This window comes from Perognathus longimembris, chromosome 4 (assembly GCF_023159225.1).
Source record: "Perognathus longimembris pacificus isolate PPM17 chromosome 4, ASM2315922v1, whole genome shotgun sequence".
Classification (NCBI taxonomy): Eukaryota; Metazoa; Chordata; class Mammalia; order Rodentia; family Heteromyidae; genus Perognathus; species Perognathus longimembris.
This window is the reverse complement of record NC_063164.1, coordinates 46,407,367-46,430,660: the sequence shown is the minus strand read 5'-3', so window position 1 is coordinate 46,430,660 and position 23,294 is coordinate 46,407,367. Positions and strand designations below refer to the sequence as shown.

Here is a 23,294-nt window from a genome sequence, read left to right as displayed (position 1 = left end):
ATCACCATTGAGAAGAGGGAGAATACAGGCTATTATTGTAATCACAAAACCAGCCTCTGATGATCCATGGGGAACTTTGAAGTTGGAGTGGGCTTCAGATTGCCCCAACAGGAGCAATAGGACTACAATGTTTCAGAAAGTGTAATCATGTGAGGTGGCTCTCTCTGGGCAGGACAGTTATGAAGATTGCAGTTAAGATCTATGAGCAGTGCTCCCAGAAGCAAGGGAACTAAATCCCACAGCACAGAAAGGGAGAACAAGGGAGGGAGTCTTCATTAAACTATATGATAGGCCAACACTGCATCCCTAAAGGCAATATATTTTAGTGTGGGCCCATTAGTGCTCAATAGTTTATTGTATTAATATTACCAACATTCATTAGACTATTGCTATCTTCATCTGTAATAACTCACTTATCCTTTATTGGGGGTTTATCATGTATTAGAACTGATTTTATAAAAATGCCTATAGCACAGCTGCCTGCTCAGCCCATTCAGGAAGCTAATCTGTTTAAACAGGCAAAACCAATTACACTGAGTCCTTAACAGAACGGCGGACAAAGTGGTGTTGATACCTGATGATCACCCCCAAAAAATGCTAACAAAAATAATATTTGAATGGTGTAGAAGAAAGCACACATTTTTCAGAATTAGAAGCAAGGAAAAGTCACAGAGAAAGAGTTCAGCTTCTGGGCACCTTATCCTTAGAGTTCCTCACTTGAATTGTTTACAACAAAATTATACTTTTTGCCCACCCTTGAGCCTCATCTTCTTCCTTATCTTACAAAATCTTCCTAATTATCCTCTTCAAAGCTGGCATTTCACTATGTGAAAGACTCTATGACTAGTTTTTCAGGTTTTTTTTATGTGAAAGATTCTAATGTCATCTCTAGACTGAGACATATTCCAGACTACTCACAGAAACTGAAGATTAGTTCAATCAGATTGTTTATAATTAAACTTTGTGTCCAGTTCCTAAAGTCTATTCCTTAAACTCATAAGAAATTCCTATGATTTAAGTGATATTCACTATTTAAAATGTGAAATTAAGTGCTTCTTAGACATTTAAAGGAGTTACAAGTAGAAGTTTTCTTTCATTGTGTAGTCTCATTATCCTCAATGGATTCAAATCACATTTTCCCCAACAAAGAAATATCTATTATATACTTCCTTTAGGATTACTAGTAGAGATAGTCAAAGCTGACCATCATTCAGAGCCTGTTTCTGAGTATTTCCTGGGCTCTAAACACAGGACTGAGATTCCTATCTCATGAACAAGCTAGGTTCTTGACATGACAGAAAGAAGATGACATATGGAAATGAATGGTAAAAAACAAAAACAAAGAACTAAATTTGTGAAACTTAGGTTTCTAAGCATTCATTTCTTTCAAATATTCTTGTATCAGAATTGAGTGACCTGGAAAGGTTTTTTAAAATTCTTCTAGTGCTCTTTCAACCACTAATTCATCTACACATGATTATGTCAAAGAAATATAAAACCTTGCAAAACAGTCAAGAAAATCAGAAAATGATGAATTATGTGTATGTCTGCAAATTTTGCTTTGGTCATAGGATCCTTTATCTTTTACTTTGGGAGGTAAGCTACAGTTATGTAAATTACAGCCTTATGCACATTAAAATACTCTGAAGAATGCCTAAAAAGAACCAGGGCCATAGACTACTTGCTAGCTCTTTAATAAAATGAGCAGAACCTCATTATCACAACAGCTCTTTATTACATGGTTTCAAATACACAGCAGACCAATCGTGTTCCCTGAAATTTTCGAATGATGTTTAACAAAAGCCTCAACACGCTAATTTATTCTCTTTACAAAGCTTTGCAGAAAAAAAGTTTAAGCACCAGAATACTGTTGCTAGCAGTAGCTGTATTCTTCATCAAACATGCAGTTTCTTCCTCTTCTGTTTGGGCCTGTAAAATGGGCACCACATGCTGTCTTGTGATACAAACTTTATAAATACAATATGCCAATACAAAGTTGAAGCCATTAAAAAGAGTTTAGTAATCACTACGAGGAGATAACTGATCTGGAATGTTGATGGAATCTGAAAAGATTTGGAAACAACAAACTCACATTACAGTAAATGCTTTACTTGGAAACTGGTGAGAGGAGCTTTTTATACCTAATTTTTTAAGTTGCCCCAAGTTTATTTTCTTTCTGCTATTATCTTCAAATACTGCAGAGCATTGTGAGCTGCATCATTCTGCGCATTGCCACAGGAGATCCCCAGGCCATGACAGACTGTGATAGGACTGGTTGACAGTTCAGCAAGACATTGGTACTGTCCATTGGCACTAAGTTCTTCTGTAATGACACAGGCAAACATGATGGTTAGTACCAAGTATGCATACAAGCAGATCCTGTTTTTTTAGTATTCTCTTCCTCTTTAGTATATTCTTCTCTTCTTAAGCATACACAATTCCATTCACTCATCACCTTTGTCATGCTTTTAAAACAATAGACAAAATGATGGCTGCTTAACTATCACAGGGATCAAACTGTGTTTCATAAAAATCTGAGGGAACCTGAAAGAAATGCAGATATCTAGATCTCCTGCTAGCCCTCTCAATCAGCAAGGGCGACACTAGAAGAGATGGCTGGTTCCGGAATTTGAGAGAAACTCCCTAAGCAACTTTAATATGACTAGTTGAATAGTGTTTGCAAACCACTGAACCACATCAACATTTCGAAAAGGGAAAGAACCTTTTTCTAGAGGACCACATAGACTGTATTTTCCACAAGGAAATAATGCTCAGTAGGTATCTGAAACGGGGAATAACCTGGTTCAGGGAAAGACCTTACTTTGACCTTCATATGCCTAGGTTTTAAAAGCATGCATAGGGCTGGGAATATGGCCTAGTGGTAAAGTGCTTGCTTTATATACATGAAGCCCTGAGTTCGATTCCCCAGCACCACATATATAGAAAATGCCGGAAGTGGCTCTGTGGCTCAAGTGGTAGAGTGCTAGCCTTGAGCAAATAGAAGCCAGGGACAGTGCTCAGTTCCTGAGTTCAAGCCGCAGGACTGGCAAAAAAAAAAAAAATTAAAAACATGCACAGCTGGAGTTATGATGTTATACTTGGAAAAAATTATACTAAGTGAAGTGAGCCAGACCCAAAGAAACATGGACTCTGTGGTCTCCCTCATAGGGAATAATTAGCACAGTGTTTAGGCTAGACACAGCAGAGGATCACAAGAGCCTAATAGCTATGCCCCTATGAACGCATAAGATGATGCTAAGTGAAATGAACTCCATGTTATGGAAACGACTGTTATATCACTGTTGTAATCACTTTCAACATGCCATGTGAAACTGTAGCTTCTGTTGTTGATGATCCTTTTGTATTCCCTTCCTGTGATTGTACCGCACTATCACTGTATCTCATCTGAGTACACTGGATACTGTATATACTGGTATTAGAACTAGGGTAGTGAAAGGGAATATCAAAATCAAGAGACAAAGGATAAAAAGACAAACGACTCCAAAGGCAATACTTGCAAAACCATTTGGTGTAAACCAACTGAACAACTTATGGGGGGAGAAGGAAAGGGGGAGGGGGGAGGGGGGAATGAAGGAAGAGGTAACAAACAGTATAAGAAATGTACCCAAGGCCTAACATAACATATGAAACTGTAACTTCTCTGTACATCACTTTGACAAAATAAGAAAAAAAAAGACCACTTAAATGTAGGAAATGCTTTTCTCATCATTTGGTAAGTCATTTAAAAAAGGTGGAGAAATGAAGCAAGGGGAAGAAGCAAAATTCAACTATAAAGCAGGACTTACTCTGGTTGTGAACTATGTTATTATCCTACCTAGTCAAAAATATCAAGACCCAATGGGATTATTTAATGAATATCTAGTTCTAGCACCTAGGTTCTTTCTTGTTAATTGAGTAAAATTCATATAAAATGTACCATTTTAAACTAAATAATTTAGTGGTATTGAATATATTCATTATTACTACTACATCTATCCAAAACATATTCATCACACAAGAAGATACCCTCTACTCACTAAGCAGTCACACAAGATTGCTACCTCTCTAACACCTGTTATCTACCAATTTGTATCCTGTTCATCTTCCTATGGATCGAACTTTTCTGGCTATTTCATATAACTAGAATCATTTATAGGTCCCCTTTTCTATCTGGCTCTTTCACTTAGCATTTTTTTTTCAGGTTTCTCTATATTGTATCACGTATTAGAACTTCATTCCTTTTTCCACTTAACTCTTGATGGACATTTGGGCTATTTCCAATTTTGGGCTCTTGTAAATAATGCAACTATGAACATACATGTATGGAGATTTGTTTGAACGTCAGTTTTCAGTTCTTTGGAGTATAGCTAGGAATGCAGTTGCTAGATGATATGATCATTTGTGAGGAATTCACAAACTTTCCCATGGTATCTGAAACATTTTATATCCCACCAACAATATGGAAAATTCCAGTTTTTCTCCATCCTCACAGACATTTGCTATTTCCACTTTTTTTTTTCTTGACAGGTCTTGCTTTACAGCATAGACTGGTCTCAAAGTCCCTGTCTAGCACAGGCTAGACAATCTTCCTGCTTCAGTTCCTTGAGTGCTAGGAAGGCAGGCATCTGCCACTATAATCAGTTTCCATTTTCTTCATTACAGTCATCCTAATGGGTATGAAATGGTACCTCATTATGGCTTTGATTATATTTCCCTATTGGCTAATAATGCTGAACATTTTACATCCTTCTTTGTCAACTGTGTATCTTCTTTGAAGGTAGCTGCATGGAAGCTAGCCAGGAGCTAATTTTACATTTGTAAGAAGTCTTCAGCTCATAAAATTGATACGAAATGTTTCAAAGGCATCATTAATTCATAATCACAAACTTCAGCTTAGGTTTCCCTTCCCTTTTCCCAGATTCCACAGTCCCTAACCCTCAAAAGAAATGTAGATAATAAATACTGAATGAATGGTCTTACCACATCCACCTTTCCTGACCATCTTTCTGCATGAAATTTTCCATTTATGTTTTTTTTTTTTAATTAGTCATGGGGCTTGAACTCTGGGCGTGGGCACTGTCCCTGAGCTCTTCAGCTAAAGCTAGTGTGCTGCTACATTGAGCCACAGCACCACTTCCAGTTTTCTATAATCCTTGCTACTCAGGAGGCTGAGATCTAAGGATCATGGTTCAAAGCCAGCCTGGGCAGGAAAATCCGTGAGACTCTCATCTACAACTAACCACCAGAAAATCGGAAATGGCACTGTGGCTCAAGTGGTAGAGCACTAGCCATGAGCTGAAGAGCTCAGGGATAGAGCCCAGGACCAGAGTTCAAGCCCCACCAAAAATAACAAAAAAAGAGTAACAGCCAGGCGTTAAGTGGCTCATGACTACAATCCTGACTACTTTGAAGCCAGCCTGGGCACTAAAGTTCATGAGATTCTTATGTCCAATTGGTCAGCAAAAAGCCTGAAGTGAAGCTGTGGCTCAAGTGGCAGAGTGCAAACCTTGAGCAAAAAAGCTTAGGATTGGCACTCAGGCTCTGACTTCAAGCCCCATGGCAAGCAAAAAATACATACATACATACATACATACATACAACCATACATACACACAAACATACATACATAGTAACAGAATTTACTTTACAAAGTTAGTTTGTGAATATAGTTAGTTGATACATGTAATCTCCTTAGACCACTGCTTGGCTATTTATATGTGTTTACTTACACACACACAGACATACAGACACACACACACACACACACACTTCTGCTCTGATAATTAGCTGTCAGTATATTGTTGGATTGCTAAATTAAAAAAGTGAACTATAATAAAAACTTTTGTTTCTCAAACGATTTTATTAAGAAACATGTCATGGGATAAATCAAAGGAAAAATCATACCTATATCCAAATAGGTTATGTTAAAACCTTGTTCCTTGGCAATTTCACTTAGCAGCTGAGTGTAGTCTGTATTTGGCATGCTCAGGAGGCTTCTTTTCAGTAAGTTGATCTTTTCTCCAGGAGAATTTCTCAAGGAATGCCACGTGCATCCTAAAGAATGGCCTACTACATTTGTCTGAGAAAGAAAAATTCAAGCTCTTAACTAGGACTGTGTTCCAATACCAGTTTCAGCATAATTAAAGGTATTTATTAAGTATTCACATATTTCATAAAACATGTTTAAATAGGTACCATATCATTATCTTTCCAATTTAAACTAGAAAACAATAGGGGGTACATATCCTTAACAAATACCATAATATTAAGAAACTTAAAAAATTAAGTAAATATATTGTGTTTAAAAATACTTTGTATACCAACATAAGTATTTGACTTGTGGAGATCCTTAATGCACTGTTTTTTCTCATTCCCTGTTGACCAAGTTGGTGCCTTTTATCTACAAGGCACATCTGAGACTTAGAAGGGCCCTCAGGACATCAGAGGGAAAAAAAATAAGCAAGCAAATCCCAGACCTTTGTATAGTACAAAACTTGCTTTGTCAAATAATAGTTACATTGAAAGGTGTAAAGATACTTGAGAGTACCATGAGCAAATCAGCAAATAACTGAATCTGCCCAAATAAGCAAGGTACAAACTAAAATTAAAAAAAAAATTCCACATCTTTATGGTATTTTATATTAAATAACAAACATTATAATTGATTACTCTCAGGTGGAAAAGCTGAACTGTAAGAGATGGGCTTGAGGAGAGTTGTTCAAATGAATAGCAGATAGCGCTAATCACATGTATTTCACAGGAACTTAGTTTATTTTCTTTTCCTTTTTCTTTCTCCTTTCCTCTTTCCTTTATTCTCCCCTATATTCTTTCCATCTCTGTTCTCAGGATGACTTAAATATACATTTTAGTTTATGGTTCTCAAATTGCTTTCCCACACTATGACTAAACACAATTAATTCTTTCTGAAGTAAATCTCATCAGTGAGCATGACAGAAGTAAAGGGATTTTCAAAAAATCTTAGACATGGCCATGATACACAGTCAACTAACTTGTTAAATTTTCTAAGTGAAAATTTATTTTCCTGGATCATAAGTTTTTTTTTTTTTTTTTTTTTTTGGCCAGTCCTGGGCCTTGGACTCAGGGCCTGAGCACTGTCCCTGGCTTCTTCCCGCTCAAGGCTAGCACTCTGCCACTTGAGCCACAGCGCCGCTTCTGGCCGTTTTCTGTATATGTGGTGCTGGGGAATCGAACCTAGGGCCTCGTGTATCCGAGGCAGGCACTCTTGCCACTAGGCTATATCCCCAGCCCTGGATCATAAGTTTTAAAAATATTGTTTTTTCAGGACTAGGAAGATAGCATATTAGTAAAGTGTTGCATTGCATGCATATCCCTGGGTTCCTCTGTACCCAATAGAGGAAAAAGAAAAGATCAAATAAATAAACAATTTATTTACAAGGTAAAAAATATATGATGCATGACCAAATACATAATAAAGAATAAAGTTGCTCTCTCTTATTTTCCCTTCCTTAGAAGACTTCTGAGTACTTGCTGCTAAAAACATTTGGTAACTTTCCATAATTATTGTCTGCACACACACATCCTATTAAACAAAAATGAAAGTTTTTCATGTGTTGTTCATTTTGTATGACATTTATCTTAGTCTCCAGTGATTTTGTTGTTGTTGTTTTTTGCCAGTCCTGGGCCTTGGACTCAGGGCCTGAGCACTGTCCCTGGCTTCTTTTTGCTCAAGGTTAGCACTCTGCCACTTGAGCCACAGCACCACTTCTGGACTTTTCTATATGTGGTGCTGGGGAACTGAACCCAGGGCTTCATGAATATGAGGCAAGCACTCTTGTCACTAGGCCATATCCCCAGCCCTCCAATGATGGTCTTTTTAGGTTGTCTCTAGTTTTCCACTTTTACTAACAATACTTCAATAAGAAGTAATCCTTTGTACTTCGGTGAGTTTCTGTGTAGAATTATTTTTAGAAGACGACGTATCCACTCAAAGCATATTAACACTTTTAGTCTTGATAAATACTGACAACCAGATTTTTGAACCCACTTAGCCCAAGAGGATCTGCTTTTCTATCCCCTTTTCAATACAAAGTATCAGACTTTGTAGTTTTTGCCAGATTAAAGGTGAAAATATCTGGAACATTTTTTTTCTGTTTCTTTAATCATTCATATTTCATCTACTAGGCTGTCTTGTTTACCAATGTGGAAGAGCTCTATATGTGCTACTGAAAGCAACTCCATTATAATCACGTGACAAAGCTGACTTCTTCCCATTTTGCTTATACATTTTTTTTTTTTTTTGGCTACCTAGATGGCATTAGTCACATTAATGAGCCTTACTTTTTTGAGAATTCTGCTGAACCATGAAAGAGATCATATTACATTTGTATATTTACAAGACCACCTCTCTATAAAATATGAAGAGATAGCATTATATTTATGAATTTCCCGTTATATCCCTCAGTAGAATTTTAGTCTTTTGTCACAGGTCTTCATACTTTTAAATGTATTCCCAAGCCTACCACCTTTTTAATTTATTTTTTTGCCAGTCCTAGGGCTTGAACTCAGGGCCTGAGCACTGTCTCTGGCTTCTTTTTGCTCAAGGCTAGCACTCTACCTCTTGAGCCACAGTGCCACTTCTAGCCTTTTCTATATATGTGGTGCTGAGGAATCGAACCTAGGGCTTCATGTATATGAGGCAAGCATTCTTGCCACTAGGCCATATTCCCAGCCCCCTACCATCTTTTTCATGATTAAAAAAAAATGAATGCATCATTTACATTCCAGCCCTTACTATTTATAAATAGGAAAACTATTGATTATTTTTCTAGTATACTCATTCAAGATATTTTCATTTTCTGTAAAGATGATACCAGACTTTCTAAATTTAAAATGACACAAATATACAGAAAAAAGTCAAATAGGATAGCAGTACAAAACTAATCTTCGCCTTACCTATACCCATTCAGTCTCCTTCCCAGACAATATATTTTTAATCTTTTTAACCTACCATTTGTAGCTTTTTCCTTCATGATGTTAGTATGTAGAAGTTAATGATTCTGTTGCATGATCAGTTGCCTTGGATGAATTCTCTTACTGTTTCTAACAGTTTATCTCTAGGATTTTATAGGGATATAATCAGATTATTTGTAATGAAAATCATTTATATCTCCTCTCATTTCCAATTTCTTATTGTTTTTCACTTGTCTAATCACTTGTAGAACAAGGTCAATGAAGATGGTGTTAGTGGACATCCTCAGTTTATTTTTGTTTATTTGTTTTGTTTTTGTTGCCAGTCCTAGGGCGTGGACTCAGGGCCTGAGCACTGTCCCTGGCATCTTTTTGCTCAAGGCTAGCACTCTACCTCTTGAGCCACAGTGCCACTTCCGGCTTTTTTCTATATATGTGATGCTGAGGAATCGAACCCTGGGCTTCATGTATACAAGGCAAGTACTTTACCACTAGGCCATATTCTCAGCCCCCTCAGTTTATTTTTGATAGGCATAAACATGTAACCATAATTTTGATATTCTGTATTTTTAAATTAGTAGGATTACTGAATCCTAATGAATAACTATGTAACCATGTACCTTTGTTATGCTTTAATAGAACTGTTTGTTTAAAAGAACTGTTTCTTTTCCTTGGGTTAGTTGTAGTCACCTATTTATCAACTATGAAATATCCTTGTCTATAAAACTAGCTCTACTTTTCTATGACACATTTATTCTTTCAATATACTATGAATATTTTACAAAGATGTCTCATCATAGAGGAATGATCCATAATTGATCTCAGATACAATATTGATTCTCCTGTATTCTGTCCCAGGTGCCTCTTCAATATCTCCACTTGGATAGTCCATACTTAATTCAGTCTCAACGTATAGTCTGCCCTCCTACTCTGTGCTTACCATTATTAAAGACTGCCACATGGGGCTGGGAACATGGCCTCGTGGCAAGAGTACTTGACTCGTATTCATGAAGCCCTGGGTTCAATTCCTCAGCACCACATATATAGAAAGCGGCCAGAAGTGGTGCTGTGGCTCAAGTGGCAGAGTGCTAGCCTTGAGCAAAAAGAAGCCAGGGACAGTGCTCAGGCCCAGGACTGGCAAAAAAAAAAAAAAAAAGAAAAAAGAAAAAAAAAAAGGCTGCCACCATCTCTTAGCTGCCAGACTAAAGCATCTGTTTCCTTGCTGTCCTTACCTTTACATATCAATTACCATGCTCCTTCCTCCAATCTCTTAAAAATCCACTCATTTCTTTTCATTTCCTCTGACACCACCTAGTTTAGGTTACTATTTCTTTTTTTTTTGTTTGGTGGGGGCAGTCCTGGGGCTTGGACTCAGGGCCTGAACACTGTCCCTGGCTTCGTTTTGCTGAAGGCTAGCACTCTGCCACTTGAGCCACAGCACTACTTCTGGCCTTTTTCTGTATATGTGGTGCTGGGGAACTGAACCCAGGGCCTCATGTATATGAGGCAAACACTCTTGCCACTAGGCCATATCCCCAGCCCTAGGTTACTATTTCTCATTTGTCTTCTCTAACAGCTAGTTAGCCAGTCCCGGTGATCTTAATATTAATTTACTCATCATAATCCAGCTAAATGTAGGTTAATCCTTAATAACCTACAAATTAGATCCTCCCCAGGTAATATTCTCCAATTACTTTGCACTATTCAAAGAACCAGCTCTTTAATTTAATAGTCCATATAAGATGTTGTCCCTTTTTGTCTTTCTAGCCTTACTGTTTAAGATTGCTTCCCTCAGACACTGCTGAAGACACACTCACCAAGGGATCTAAGACTGATGCTCACCTCAGGGGTTTTGCACACACTTTTTCTTGCCTCTAGAATTCCTTTCCCCCATTCTCATCCTCTAGAAGAAGGCTAGGTGCCACTTCCATGTTCCCTATATCATTCTTCAGGACCAGTCTATAGCATACGTTCATCTTCCAGTAGGCTATACTTTTCTTTTCTTTTCTTCTCTCTTTCTCTCTGTCTTTCCTCTTTTGGGCTGGTCCTAAAGCTTGAACTCAGGGCCTGGGCATCATCCCTGAGCTTCTTTTGCTCAAGGAGAGCACTCTACCACTTGAACCACAGCTCCATGTTTGGCTTTTTGGTGATTAATAGAAGATAAGAGTCTAACAGACTTTACTGCCTGGGCTGGCTTTGAACTTCAATCCTCAGCTCTTGAGTAGCTAAGATAACGGGCATGAGCCAACAGTGCTGGGCAGGCTATACATTCCTTAAATTAAAGAACTGGTTACTCACTGTATCACAGTACCTCACACAAACCCTGGTACACAGTGTGAGCTGAGTGCTTCTCGCTGAGAAGATAAATGAATTAACAAACAAAGGAATAGAAATGTGCTGTTACTCTAAAGCAGAAATGACACTACTGTCCCACCTTTCTTATTTATTTATGTGCTTGAGATTCAAACCAACACTCATGCATGCTAACAACAAGCTCTATCATTAGCCATACCCTCAGTTAACTATCATTTTTAGATCCCAGCCTGTAATTCTGAATTTACTCTGTCTCCTAAGCTATTTTACTTGGTTACTCTTGTAACTTGGGATTACATATAAGAAGAAGCTAAAATTGCAGAAGTATATAACTGAACAATGGTATCTTTTAAAAATTTGTAATTTTGTCATATCTATTCCATAAGAAATCAAGGAAAGTTTTCTTTTCCTTTTTTTTTTTTTTTGGCCAGTCCTGGGCCTTGGACTCAGGGCCTGAGCACTGTCCCTGGCTTCTTTTTACTCAAGGCTAGCACTCTGCCACTTAAGCCACAGTGCCACTTCTGGCCACTTTCTGTATATGTGGTGCTAGGGAATTGAACTCAGGGCCTCATGTATACGAGGCAAGCACTCTTGCCACTAGGCCATATCCCCAGCCCTCAAGGAGGGTTTTCTATAGTGAGAGATGCTTAATCACAGTAACATAATAACTGATTGTTAGTTACTTACTAGAGAAATGTGGTTGTCTGGAGAAATGTTACTAAATTTGGCAAGAAATTTCTCAGCAGCATTCCTTTTGGCTTGTTTTTTTGATGCTCCCTTTCCTAAAAAAATAAGTAAATAAAGTAGATTAGTATCCATAAAGGATAATCAAATGTGTAAAGCATTGTGTTTAATTAGTTAATGGATACCTCATGGTTTTCCTATAAGAATATTAGGATTTATAATCCTTAATCTTATTGAGAACCAAAGTATCACTTTAAATTTTATTTATTTATTTTTGCAATATTATTAATTAAACTCAGCCTTGTAGGCAAGCTATTACTTGAACTATACTCCCAAGCCTTTTTATTTTTGCTTTTACTTTGTTTTCAGATAGGATCTTCCTAACTTTGCACATGTTGTTAAGCCTTCAAGCAAGATTATCCTGTCTCTCCCTCCCACATATTTAGGGCTACAAATGTAAGCAACAATGCTTCCTGGTATGTAGTGATAGGGTCTTGCTAAACTTTTGCTTGGATTGGTCACAGACTGCGATTCTTCTAGTATCTGCCTCCTGAGGAGCTAGCACTATAGGAATAAGCCACCAGACTTTTGTTTGTTTGTTTTTAGTCAGTAAAACATCAATGTAGATGTTTAAAGTAGAGAGTCAATCATTTGTATATCTTTCCATTACCCTCTGATTTTCAAAAACATTAAATTAGGAAAATAAGTATTCTTGTACTTAATATGTATATTCCTTATCCATAAGAAGTTACAGATAGTAGAAAAGAAGCACATCAATTATTTCCAAGATACGTTTTAAAAGATACTATGACATAAATTTCATGGTCATTCATTATCTGAAAATCATTCAAATGTGTATAATTAAAAAATAATTACCAGTTTCCATATATGATTCTAGTTTGCAAATTGTGGTATATTCTCTCTTATGAGCAGGTCCTCCCTCCTGGGAAAGGGTATATTCAGGAAGTCTCCAACCATGATGAATAGCCAGTTCCTATAAAATTGAGATAAGGCTTAAATAGTAGTTTTTTTTCCAGTCATGGAGCTTGGACTCAGGTCCTGAACATTGTCCCTGGATCCTTTTTGCTCAAGGCTAGCACTCTATCTCTTGAGCCACAGTGCCACTTCTGACCTTTTCTGTTTATGTGATGCTGAGGAATCAAACCCAGGACTTCATGCATGCTAGACAAGCACTTTACCAATAGGCCATATACCCTGCCCCTTAAATAGTAATTTTAACCGTAGAATGGCTCAATCATATAAATGGTATTCCTTCTTAATTTTGATCCCATGCTATTTGTTTGAAAAGAATAATGGCATTCTTTGATTGAAAAATAAAGACCCTGCATTTTCCACAGATATTTTCATACTTTATATGCCCTGCAATACCATAACGGAAGCAATTTTGTGAGATGAAAAGAATTTCTTTCTATTAAGCTATAATAACATAATATCAGAGTTCAACAAGAAAAACAAGCCAGTAGCAAAGAAGACATTTGTTCTCAGTTCCCAAAGCTTCTCCCCTCCTAGCTATGGACTTCTAGACCCATGCCTGACTAACTGCATTCAATCAAAAGCAAGTGAGGAACACAGACATAGAAGGTGAAGGAAACTACAGAAAAAAATCAAGAGCTGGAGCAAGAGATCAATGGATTGGTTGAATAATGGGAAAGGAGTGGTCCAACACTCTGGATAATCTGCAAAAAGGATATTCTACATGCAGAAATTTAAAGCAGAGAGAGAGAGGGCACATTTTGTATGTATGTGTGTGTCCTTGCATGTGTGGATATGAATGTATTTCTTTTTTTTTTTTGTAAGCAAATAAGTGGGCTACCTCACTTTTCCTAGTTAAGTTACGTGACTTTGGCTCTTTCATAAAGCCTTCTGTCTCAACAGAAGTAGAAAGATGTCTGTCACCAAAGAGGCAAGAAATATTCGTGTGTGTGTGTCTGTGTGCGTGCATATACACAGGTACACTAATGCTAGGACTTGAACTCAAGGCTGGTCCCCTACTGTTTCAACCATCCCTCCATTCCTCCATTTCCAGCTTTTTGCTGGTTAATTAGAGATAAGAGTCTCTGATTTATCTGCCTGGGCTGGCTTTAAACCATGATCCTAAGCCTCCTGAGTAGCTAGGATTACAGGCATGACCCATAAGCACCAGGCTTAAGAAATATCCTTTTTTTTTTTGTTTTTTTTTGGCCAGTCCTGGGCCTTGAACTCAGGGCCTGAGCACTGTCCCTGGCTTCCTTTTGCTCAAGGCTAGTACTCTGCCACTTGAGCCACAGCGCCACTTCTGGCCGTTTTCTGTATATGTGGTGCTGGGGAATTTTACCCAGGGCCTCATGTATACGAGGCAAGCTATCTTGCCACTAGGCCATATCCCCAGCCCCTTAAGAAATATTCTTAAAATATAAAATACTCTACTCACTGATTTTCAACGACAATTTCACAAAATAAATGTAAATAGGGCATATGGAAGAAAAGTGAAGGAAAATAGTATCAAGTTCACTCTATAAAATCTAATGGTTTTAACTTAGAAACCACAGTACCTTATCATTTTTATCTTAAATTATCAATTGCTTGTCTTTGCACAAAAATGCTACCAATTTATTGTATCTTTTATCAGTAGACAAAATAATAAGTACCGAGAAACTCTACAACTTACCTGTAGTGAACCAATAGGATTAAGCTGGTTCTTTGGTTGCTTGGATGGATCAGGCAGTAAGGGGTCAGGAACTGCAAAGCTAAACAAGGATTTAAGTATTAGCTAAAATAATTTCCTCCAAAGTACTAAATAAATGACAATAAATGACCTACTCTTGTCATTCCCCACACAGAGGATGCCTTTCTCTCCACCTTGTTCTAATATGAACCCGACGCAATGATCATCCAAGTAACATATATATGTCACTTCTTCTAAGCAGCCTATTTTAACTTCAATGGGTCTTCATCTCACTCCTCTGAACCATTATAACATTTTTCATTTGTTTCTTTTCTTTGGGTTTTATCGTTTTTCTTTGGTGCTGGGGAATTGAACCCAAAGCCTTCCATATGGTAGGTGAAAACCCTACCACTAAGCTATGTCCCCAGTTCCATTATAGCATTCTATTTGACACTTTCTTAAGAAAATTGACTATCAATTAAACTTCCTTAAAGGCACATGTAAGGCAAAAGGTAAGGTTGGGAGAATGATGAAAGAGTGATATCAATCAAGATGCACTGTACTTACAAACTGATTATATGTATGTATATGCAATTTGTTCACTCACCACCTAATCTCTCCCTGTCACTCCTTGATAGTAAGACCTATGTTTACTTACTTACATAGGATTTATTATAGGTGCTTCGCAGAAATATACTTAAAGTACACTACTATTACAACTACACAAAAAGGAAGACTGGTAGGCAGGAAATTTAGCAATGTGGACAACACAGATCATAATTTTTTTTTCATTTAGATAACTATGAGAGATCTATTTGTTTCATTATCTGCTCAGTGCTAAGATAATTCTCTGAGTTATACATATCCTGCAAAAAACATAAGGCCGCGTGAATCTAGTTTCTTTATGTGGAGATTATGATTAGAAAAAAAGAGGACAATCTCTTCTAGGTAATTTGAAATTATCCATTACTTGTGAGACACATGCCTAATGCAGAATAATCAAATGCCAAGGTTACTACCACATAAGCAATTGAAGACTAAATTGACTATTGCCACTTCAAGGCTTTCATTTTTATTGCAAATGCCAGACCTTCCAGGCTTACATATTATGTAAGTTGAAAAGTATTCACTTAGAATGCTGCATGGTGAAGCTACCTAAGTAATTGTAATGGAGAAGTAAGAAAGTCTTTGTAGTAAATTAAGCCAATTGGGACCTGATTTCAGGTTATTTACTACATACAAAGTTTGTTGGCCTTCTTATGGTCATAAAATAAAGCACCATATACTAATTTCTATAAATGTGCTCAAAACTTTCAGAAAATACCATAGGCATTGCCATTAGTGGCAAAGCTCAAACTCAATCAGGCCATTGGGTATGTCTTAAAAGTTCTCATAAATCAAATGTGAGAAACCAACATCATCTGTTAGATCCAAGGGTTTGTCTTGACAAGTACTTATTTAGAAGGTTGTCATGGCACTATTTAGTTGTTTTTGTTTTTTGATGGTTGGGGGCTTGAACTCAGGGTCTGGGTGCTGTCCCTGAGGTTTTGTGCTCAAGGCTAGAACTCTACCACATGAGCCACAACCCCACTTTTGCCTTTTTTTTTTTTCATTTTTTTTTCAGTCATAGGACTTGGACTCAGGACCTGGGCACTGTTGGCTGAGCTTTTTTCCTCAAGGCTAGTGCTCTACTACTTTGAGCCATAGCACCACTTCCAGCTTTTGAGTGGTTAATTGGAGATTAGAGTCTCATGGGGACTTTTCTGCCCCGGCTGGCTTCGAACTGTGCTCCTCATATCTCAACCACCTGAGTAGCTAGGATTATAAGTGTGAACAACTTGCATCTGGCCACTGGTTAGTTTTAAATGACCCAGAAGGTTTAGAATGATTTTAAAAAAATAGTGCATGAGAACCTAGCTATCTCAAGACATTCAAAAGTTTTGATATGGATGAAGAACAAGACATCTATCCCAAATTTTGCTGGTGTTTACTGTCGTCATGACAGCCTGAACTCAAGCATATTTGAGTATATGTAAAAGAAAAATATAAAGAAACCAAAAGGTGATATTTTATGATCCAAGAGATGCTCCAGAACCATTACTCTTTCCAAAAGCACTTCAAGAAAGTGACAAAAGTTAATTTGGAAACACATTTTGAGAATTATTATCTGATTTCACATTCCCTAGTATTTGGTATGCATTCTATAGTTTAGAAAAAAATCTCTGTATCTTACTTCCAAGTGAGAATTCCTAAGAGTATTTTTGCCTAGATATGATGGTGCATGCCTATAATCCCAGCACTTAACAGGCTGAGGCAGGAGGACCATGAGTTTGAGGCCAGCTTGCACTACAAAGAAAGATTTCTGCCTGAGAGAAAAAAAGAACTATATATTTACTGATTTCTTTCCACCTCACACTTGTTTTCTTCAGTGTACAAATAAAGTCTTACTAAAGGATATAATACGTGACAGAAACACTAGTTTTCTACTGTTGTGCTCCATCATGAGCTAATAAAGTGTAGTTTACCAGAGCCTTTGTTTAACTGCTTACTGCTGCATTTATGTAGGTAAAATGTCTTTAGCAGATGACAGGTTTTCACAAATAGAAATTTAAAGCTAAAATACTAATAATTATTCAATCTCTTGCTTTTGTGAGCACATTCAAATGTTTAATCTTACCTCAGCCATGATAATTTTGAGCTGCAGAATACAAAGAAATTTAGCTCACCAAATACTTGCATTGGCTTTCAAAATGTTTATGGCAGCCTCAGCAGCTCTATGTTTCGCCAGCTTCTTACTTGTACCTTCGCCTGAATTAAGGTTTAAAAAGAAAGTTTGTATCTCCTGTGAAAACGTGTAAGTTTCATAGATATCATAATACCAAATAAAGTTATTACTTGCTTTATATATAAATGTTTGGTAACACACAGGCCACTGCATTTGCAAGTGTTATATACTCTAATAAAAAATTCACCATGTGAAATCCATACATTAACAGTTACAGAAAGGAAATTCTCCGGCAGCAAGAAGTATTCGCTAAAGAATGCACTTAAAGCCAAACTGTTTGGAGAGCAACCTGAGTACAATGTAAGCTAGCAGCCTGCCCCTATTCTAGATCAAACAGTTTGAGTAAAGTAGGGAGGGGCTGACATATGAAGGTGACTGTTTATGTTATATGCCATCCATACACTTTGTATCCATTACCTGGGTACATTAGAGGACTCTAAACTTTCCTAAGTACTGATACCTGACAAACGGTAAATTCAATCTTGTTTGTTCCTTCTGGGTTCAAGCCTTCCAACCCTTAAACTCATGGAATAAATTTCAAGTGTGGCCCTCAAGTGTCAGAGGATACACAAGCTATCTTCTTTTATCTATTAACACAGACATTTAGGACATGACACAGAACAGAGTTCTCTCTTCAAGGGATAACACACCAGTATGGAATTCTGTCTGGTGACAACTTGGAGGGAGGGGCCCGAGAGGAAAAAAAAACTAGGAGAAAATGAAGGAGGAGGTGACACTTCAAAAAGAAATGTAATCACTACCTGACTTATGTAACTGCAACCCCTCTGTACATCACATTTTCTTTTTTTTTTCAAATTTTTATTATCAAACTGATGTGTACATCACATTTTCAATAAAAATTTAAGAAAAAAAAGCAAAAAAAGAAAAACAAAGTATTTGAAACTCTGCATGTCACAAGTAGTGGGTAATTGCATAAAAGAAACATCTTGCTAGGTGTGGTGGTAAATGTCTATAATCCCTGTAATCCTAGCACTCTAGAGACAGAAACAGAAGAATTGAGAGTTTGAGGCCAGCCTGTGCTATACAGGAAGACCTTGTCTTAAAAACTAAAATATGAAAGTGGCACCTCATCTATTTGGTAGGGATGTAAGAAGGTTTCATGAAGAGAGAACTAAATAGACACTGAAAGATGAGTAGAAGTTAGGAAGGTAGAGAGAGCTGGGAGAGCAGGAGGAACATTCTAGATAAAGAGAAAGCATATGTAAAAGCTCACAGGCAACCAGAACATAGTGTTCTCAAAGCCCAAGAAGCTGAATATAGCTGAAGCATAAGAGTGTGATGGTAGGAATTTTGAGATAAAAGGCTGGAGCGCTAGAGCAGGGGATGGTGAAAGTGGTCAAACAAAGGGTATTACAAATTTGTGCTTTGCAAATCTTACAGCATATAGCAACTACCAAGAAATTTTCTTAAACCATGCATATGGGATGGCTTAATACTTTGTATTTTCATTAAGTGCCTAAAAGTGAGGGTGATGATACTTGATTATTACATTTTTAAAAATGCAAATGATGTTAAGATGTCTGCATTTATCCACAGGGGGATGGGGAAGCCACTGCATAGATTTTAAGTAAAGGAAGAAAAAGCCAGGTGCCAATGGCTGTTGTCAATAATCTTAGAATCCTAGATGCTCAGAAGGTTATGAATTGAGATTCATAGTTCAAAGCCAGGCCAGGAAGAAAAGTCTGTGGGACTCTTATCTCCAACTAACCACCAAGAAGCTAGAAGTGGAGCTGTCGCTCAAGTGCAAGGATGCTAACCTTCAGTGAAAAAGCTAAGGGACAGTATCCAGGCTCTGAGTTCAGCCAAGTACTGGCAGTGAAAAAAAGCAAAGAAAAGAAAGAAGAAAAAAGAAAACAAATCTCAATGCTAGAAAGAACACTTGGGTTGTCACCTAGAAAGTGAATATTGCAGATCATATGAAGAAAGGACAGTTACAGGCAATCGAAAGATGGCAGTGGCCTCCTAGACAGTAGCAATAGGAAGAGTGAAGAGAACTCGATTGCTACTTAAGAGATAGGGTACAGTGACTGAGAAGACAAGAAGAAACTAGAGGAGAAGGACATAAGACAACCCCCATATTTCTACTTAGCAAGTAGGTGATTGTGGTGTCCTTACAGAGAAAGGGAATGAAATTTAACTTAGGACAATGATAAACTGAGGTGCCTTGTTTCATTTAAGCAAAGATACCCAGCCAGCACATAGGCAGATACATTGTTTTATAACTAGGTCTGGGCTGAAGATAGAGATTTCAGAATTATAATCCTTTAGATACTATTTGCAGTCAAAATAAGATCTGTGGCAGACAAGCTGGCACAGGAAGACAGGGTAGCATGAGAAGAGGTCTGAGGCAAATTGGATGAAATAGTTCTTAACTCCCCTAAAACACATGAAAAGAGAAACGGACAACTTTTCCATGAATATTTAAAAACTGATCAGCTAAAGTAAAAAACCATTGGCCCAACAGTTCTAGTTAGCACCTGTAATCCAATTGCTTCACATAGAAAAAAACAACAGAACTTAGACAAATCCAGCTTTCCAGAGATACAAATGATGCCTTCATACTACTAGATGATAGAACTTCAATTTTTTCTAGTTTTTCTTTGAATATATATACATACATATATATGTGTGCATATGTCTGTATGTATCTATGTACATATATACATACATATATACATACTTACATCTTTTTTTATTCTGGGCAGTACTGGCGTTTGAATTCAAGGCCTTGTGCCTCTTAGGCAGGTACTCTACCACTTGAACTATATCCCCAGTCCTTTTTGTTGTAGGATCTCACTTTCCCTTGGGTGGACCTGGTTTCTCATAAATCTTTTGCCCTGGGTTAGACTTGATCTATGATCTTCTCCATCAGTCTCCTACATAGGTAAAATTATGGGTATGAACCACTGCGTGCGGCTGGTATTAAATATATTTTAAAATTATTTTGCAGTTAAATAGTTATGCTTTTTAAAAAGGTAATGCCAACATTTAATAATGGGCAGGTTTAGTTACCATTTTCTCAGGCTCACAGGATGAAATAGTCTCCAGTTGGAACTTTGAAACTTTACTCCTGTGACCTTGGGCATGTAAATCTTTATCTAATTCCAAGTATAAAAAGAGGATACAATTTATACACAATACTTGTAAAGTTTCAAGGTCAGAAGTTACCACGCAATAAAGTGCATGAGAACCTTCTGCTCTTCCTCATCTTTTGTGGACACAGAATCAAGAGATGTACGGTTCTCAATATGTCCATTAAGAGAAGGAAGAGCTCAGAAAATTCTGGGCTCATGCCTCCTGGTACCTGCTATCATTTGTGAAATTAAGCAATTTGACAGCTCTAAGGACTTCTCTTAAACGACTTTTTCCCCCCAGTCCTGGGGCTTGAACTCAGTGCCTGAGCATTGTCCCTGGCTTCATTTTGCTCAAGGTTAGCCCTCTACCACTTGAGCCACAGTACCACTTCTGGCTTTTTCTGTTTATGTGGTGCTAAGGAATCAAACCTAGGGCTTCATGTATGCTAGGTGAGCATTCTGCCACTAAGCCACAGTCCCAGTCCCTCTTCGATGACTTTTAAAAGCAAGGGTGCAAGAGGTTTGCAGGATGCCAGAAACATTTCAGCTTCTGAGTTTCCTTGTATCTGGGGAAAAGAAGATTAGGCAGCCAGATACAGTGGAAAAATCCTAATGACCTGCGATGAGAGAAATCTGTTTCAGAGCCCGTTCCTCTTTGTTATCTAGCATAAGACATGATTCCACGTCGAAAAGTAATACCAAGTGTGAGTCTCCAACCTGCATGCTCATAGAGATTAACTGTGCATACAGACCTGTGCAAGTTATGTCACCGACGGTTACTCTGAAGGTGAAAGTGGGTACGTTTACTTGCACATCGGATCTTTCACATTCATAAACCGGGACGTTCTTGGTCTTCATGCCATACTCGTGTAATACCTGAATCGGTGTTTTCCCAGGCTTAGCCGTTATCATCTTCCCCAAACTGCAAAAACAAAACAAAACAACAAAATAGCAAAGTGTGTGCTTTGCGTGTCTAAGGACATGGGTAAGCAGAGCATACACACACACTGGCCAGTTTCAGCTGCTACCGATGGTGGCAAGGGAAGTTCCTAGCTCCCAGGTGGCCGAGGCTAGAGCTGGCAAGGCCTGGGTGCACCTGCCTCCCGGCCTCGGTGCGGCAGGCAGTCACTCCCAGGGCCAAGCACGAGGAAGGAGGGAAGTCTTGAGACACACAACTTGAATGCAGGCTGAGGGGGTACGTAAGGGAACAGAGTGGGCACCAGCGCTGCATCCTCTCAAGACCATGCCCACGAAGCCTGGGGGAGCCTTGCATCAGTGGCCACCTCCCACCACCCCGCCGCAAAGAGCCACCCCAAGGGCGGGGCGCGGCGGCGGACCCCAGCCCGGCTCCGGGGAGGGCGGAGCCGCGCGCCGCAGCCGCGGGAAGAGGGTGGGCGGGAAGGGGCTTTACCCAGAATGCCACGGGAGAGCCAGCTCCCCGCCCCCGCCTCTGCTGCCCACCACTCATGGCCCTGTGGTCCCGATGGCCAGGACGCTGACCTGAAGGTCCCGCTGTCCTCGCGTTCCAGCGGCGGGGCCTCGGCGCGATGCCTGCTGTGGGACATTGCCAGAAGAGATGGCTAGGCAGAGGCTGGAAGAGCAGCGCGGCGCTGTGGCCTGGCTCCCCACGTCGATCGGAGCCCGTGGAGCTCTCCAGCACGACCGCCTCTTCGACTCCCCCTGCTCCTCCGTGCTAGCGTTCCTCCGGCGGAGGGGTACGGGCTGGGCGAGGGGGAGAGGCGGACCCTCGGCGTTGCGGCGTCCGCCTCGCTGCTGGGACTCGTCCCAGCTCTTGTCAGGCCCCGCCCCGGTCCCGGACAGGCCCCGCCCTAGATTCAGACAGGTCCCGCCCCAGATCCTGACAAGCCTCCGCCCATGCCCCTGAGAGACCCCGCCCCAGGTCCTGACAAACCTCCGCCCTTGCCACTAAGAGACCACGCCCCAGATCCTGACAAGCCTCCGCCCTTGCCCCTGAGGGGCCCCGCCCGTGCCCTTGAGAGGCCCCGCCCCAGGTCCTGACAGGTCCCGCCCATGCCCCTGAGAGACTCCGCCCCAGGTCCTGGCAAGCCCCGCCCATGCTCCTGTGAGACCACGCCCCAGGTCCTGACAAGTCCCGCCCGTGCCCTTGAGAGGCCCCGCCCCAGATTCTGTCAGACACCTTCACAGGTCCTGAGAGACTCCGCCCCAAGTCCTGGAAAGCCCCGCCCATGCTCCTGAGAGGCCCTGCCCCTCAATCCTGGCTCCTCCTCCTCTGCCAGCCCAGGCCCCGACTGGCCTTCATCCCTCCCGCCCTCTGCTCCCAGGGTTTCTGGGTGCCTGGTCCCACCCCCTCCTCTCCACTCCATGTCCTATCCACCAACCCGAGCTCAGCTCACCTTAAGCCTTGCCCACTTTGGTTTCGGGAGTTCCCGGCCTGCTGAAACGTGGCGCAGATCCGCACATTCCTTTGTCCTTAGAAGGATGCTGCTTCCACTCCAGAGAGAAAACTGTCAGAGTGGGCTCAGGGCCGGGAAGGCCCAGCATGTTTCTATGTGGGAGAAGAGGTTGGGGGTTGTGTCACTTTAAGGAAGATTTTTAAATTCCAGGGCAAAATTCCTATGAAATCTTCCCAAACATGGCTAGGAAACTTGAGAACCTATATTTATCCTTTCTGGGAGTCAAAAGCTGACCTCTCTTGGCCCAGGAGCTCAGGCATTAGGAGCTAGCAGATGACATCTGAAGACCTTCTTCTTCCACCCATTAGGTGTTTGTAGGTTTTCACCACAAGTAGAAAATTGGAAAGGTGGAGCCCGGAAGGAAAGCC

General features: G+C 39.6%; 1 protein-coding gene across 1 annotated transcript; it reads right to left on the bottom strand.

The window, feature by feature from the left end:
* Positions 1–1,996: 1,996 nt before the first annotated feature.
* On the bottom strand, positions 1,997–22,257 carry Prkra (protein activator of interferon induced protein kinase EIF2AK2). The gene is made up of 8 exons (XM_048345172.1): positions 21,992–22,257; positions 21,244–21,413; positions 17,338–17,419; positions 14,615–14,693; positions 12,823–12,940; positions 11,950–12,044; positions 5,905–6,079; positions 1,997–2,323 (listed from the first exon to the last, which is right to left on the bottom strand). Exons 1-8 carry the CDS (start codon positions 22,054–22,056, stop codon positions 2,166–2,168), a joined length of 942 nt encoding a protein of 313 aa, XP_048201129.1. The 5' UTR covers positions 22,057–22,257; the 3' UTR covers positions 1,997–2,165.
* Between the last annotated feature and the right edge of the window lie 1,037 nt (positions 22,258–23,294).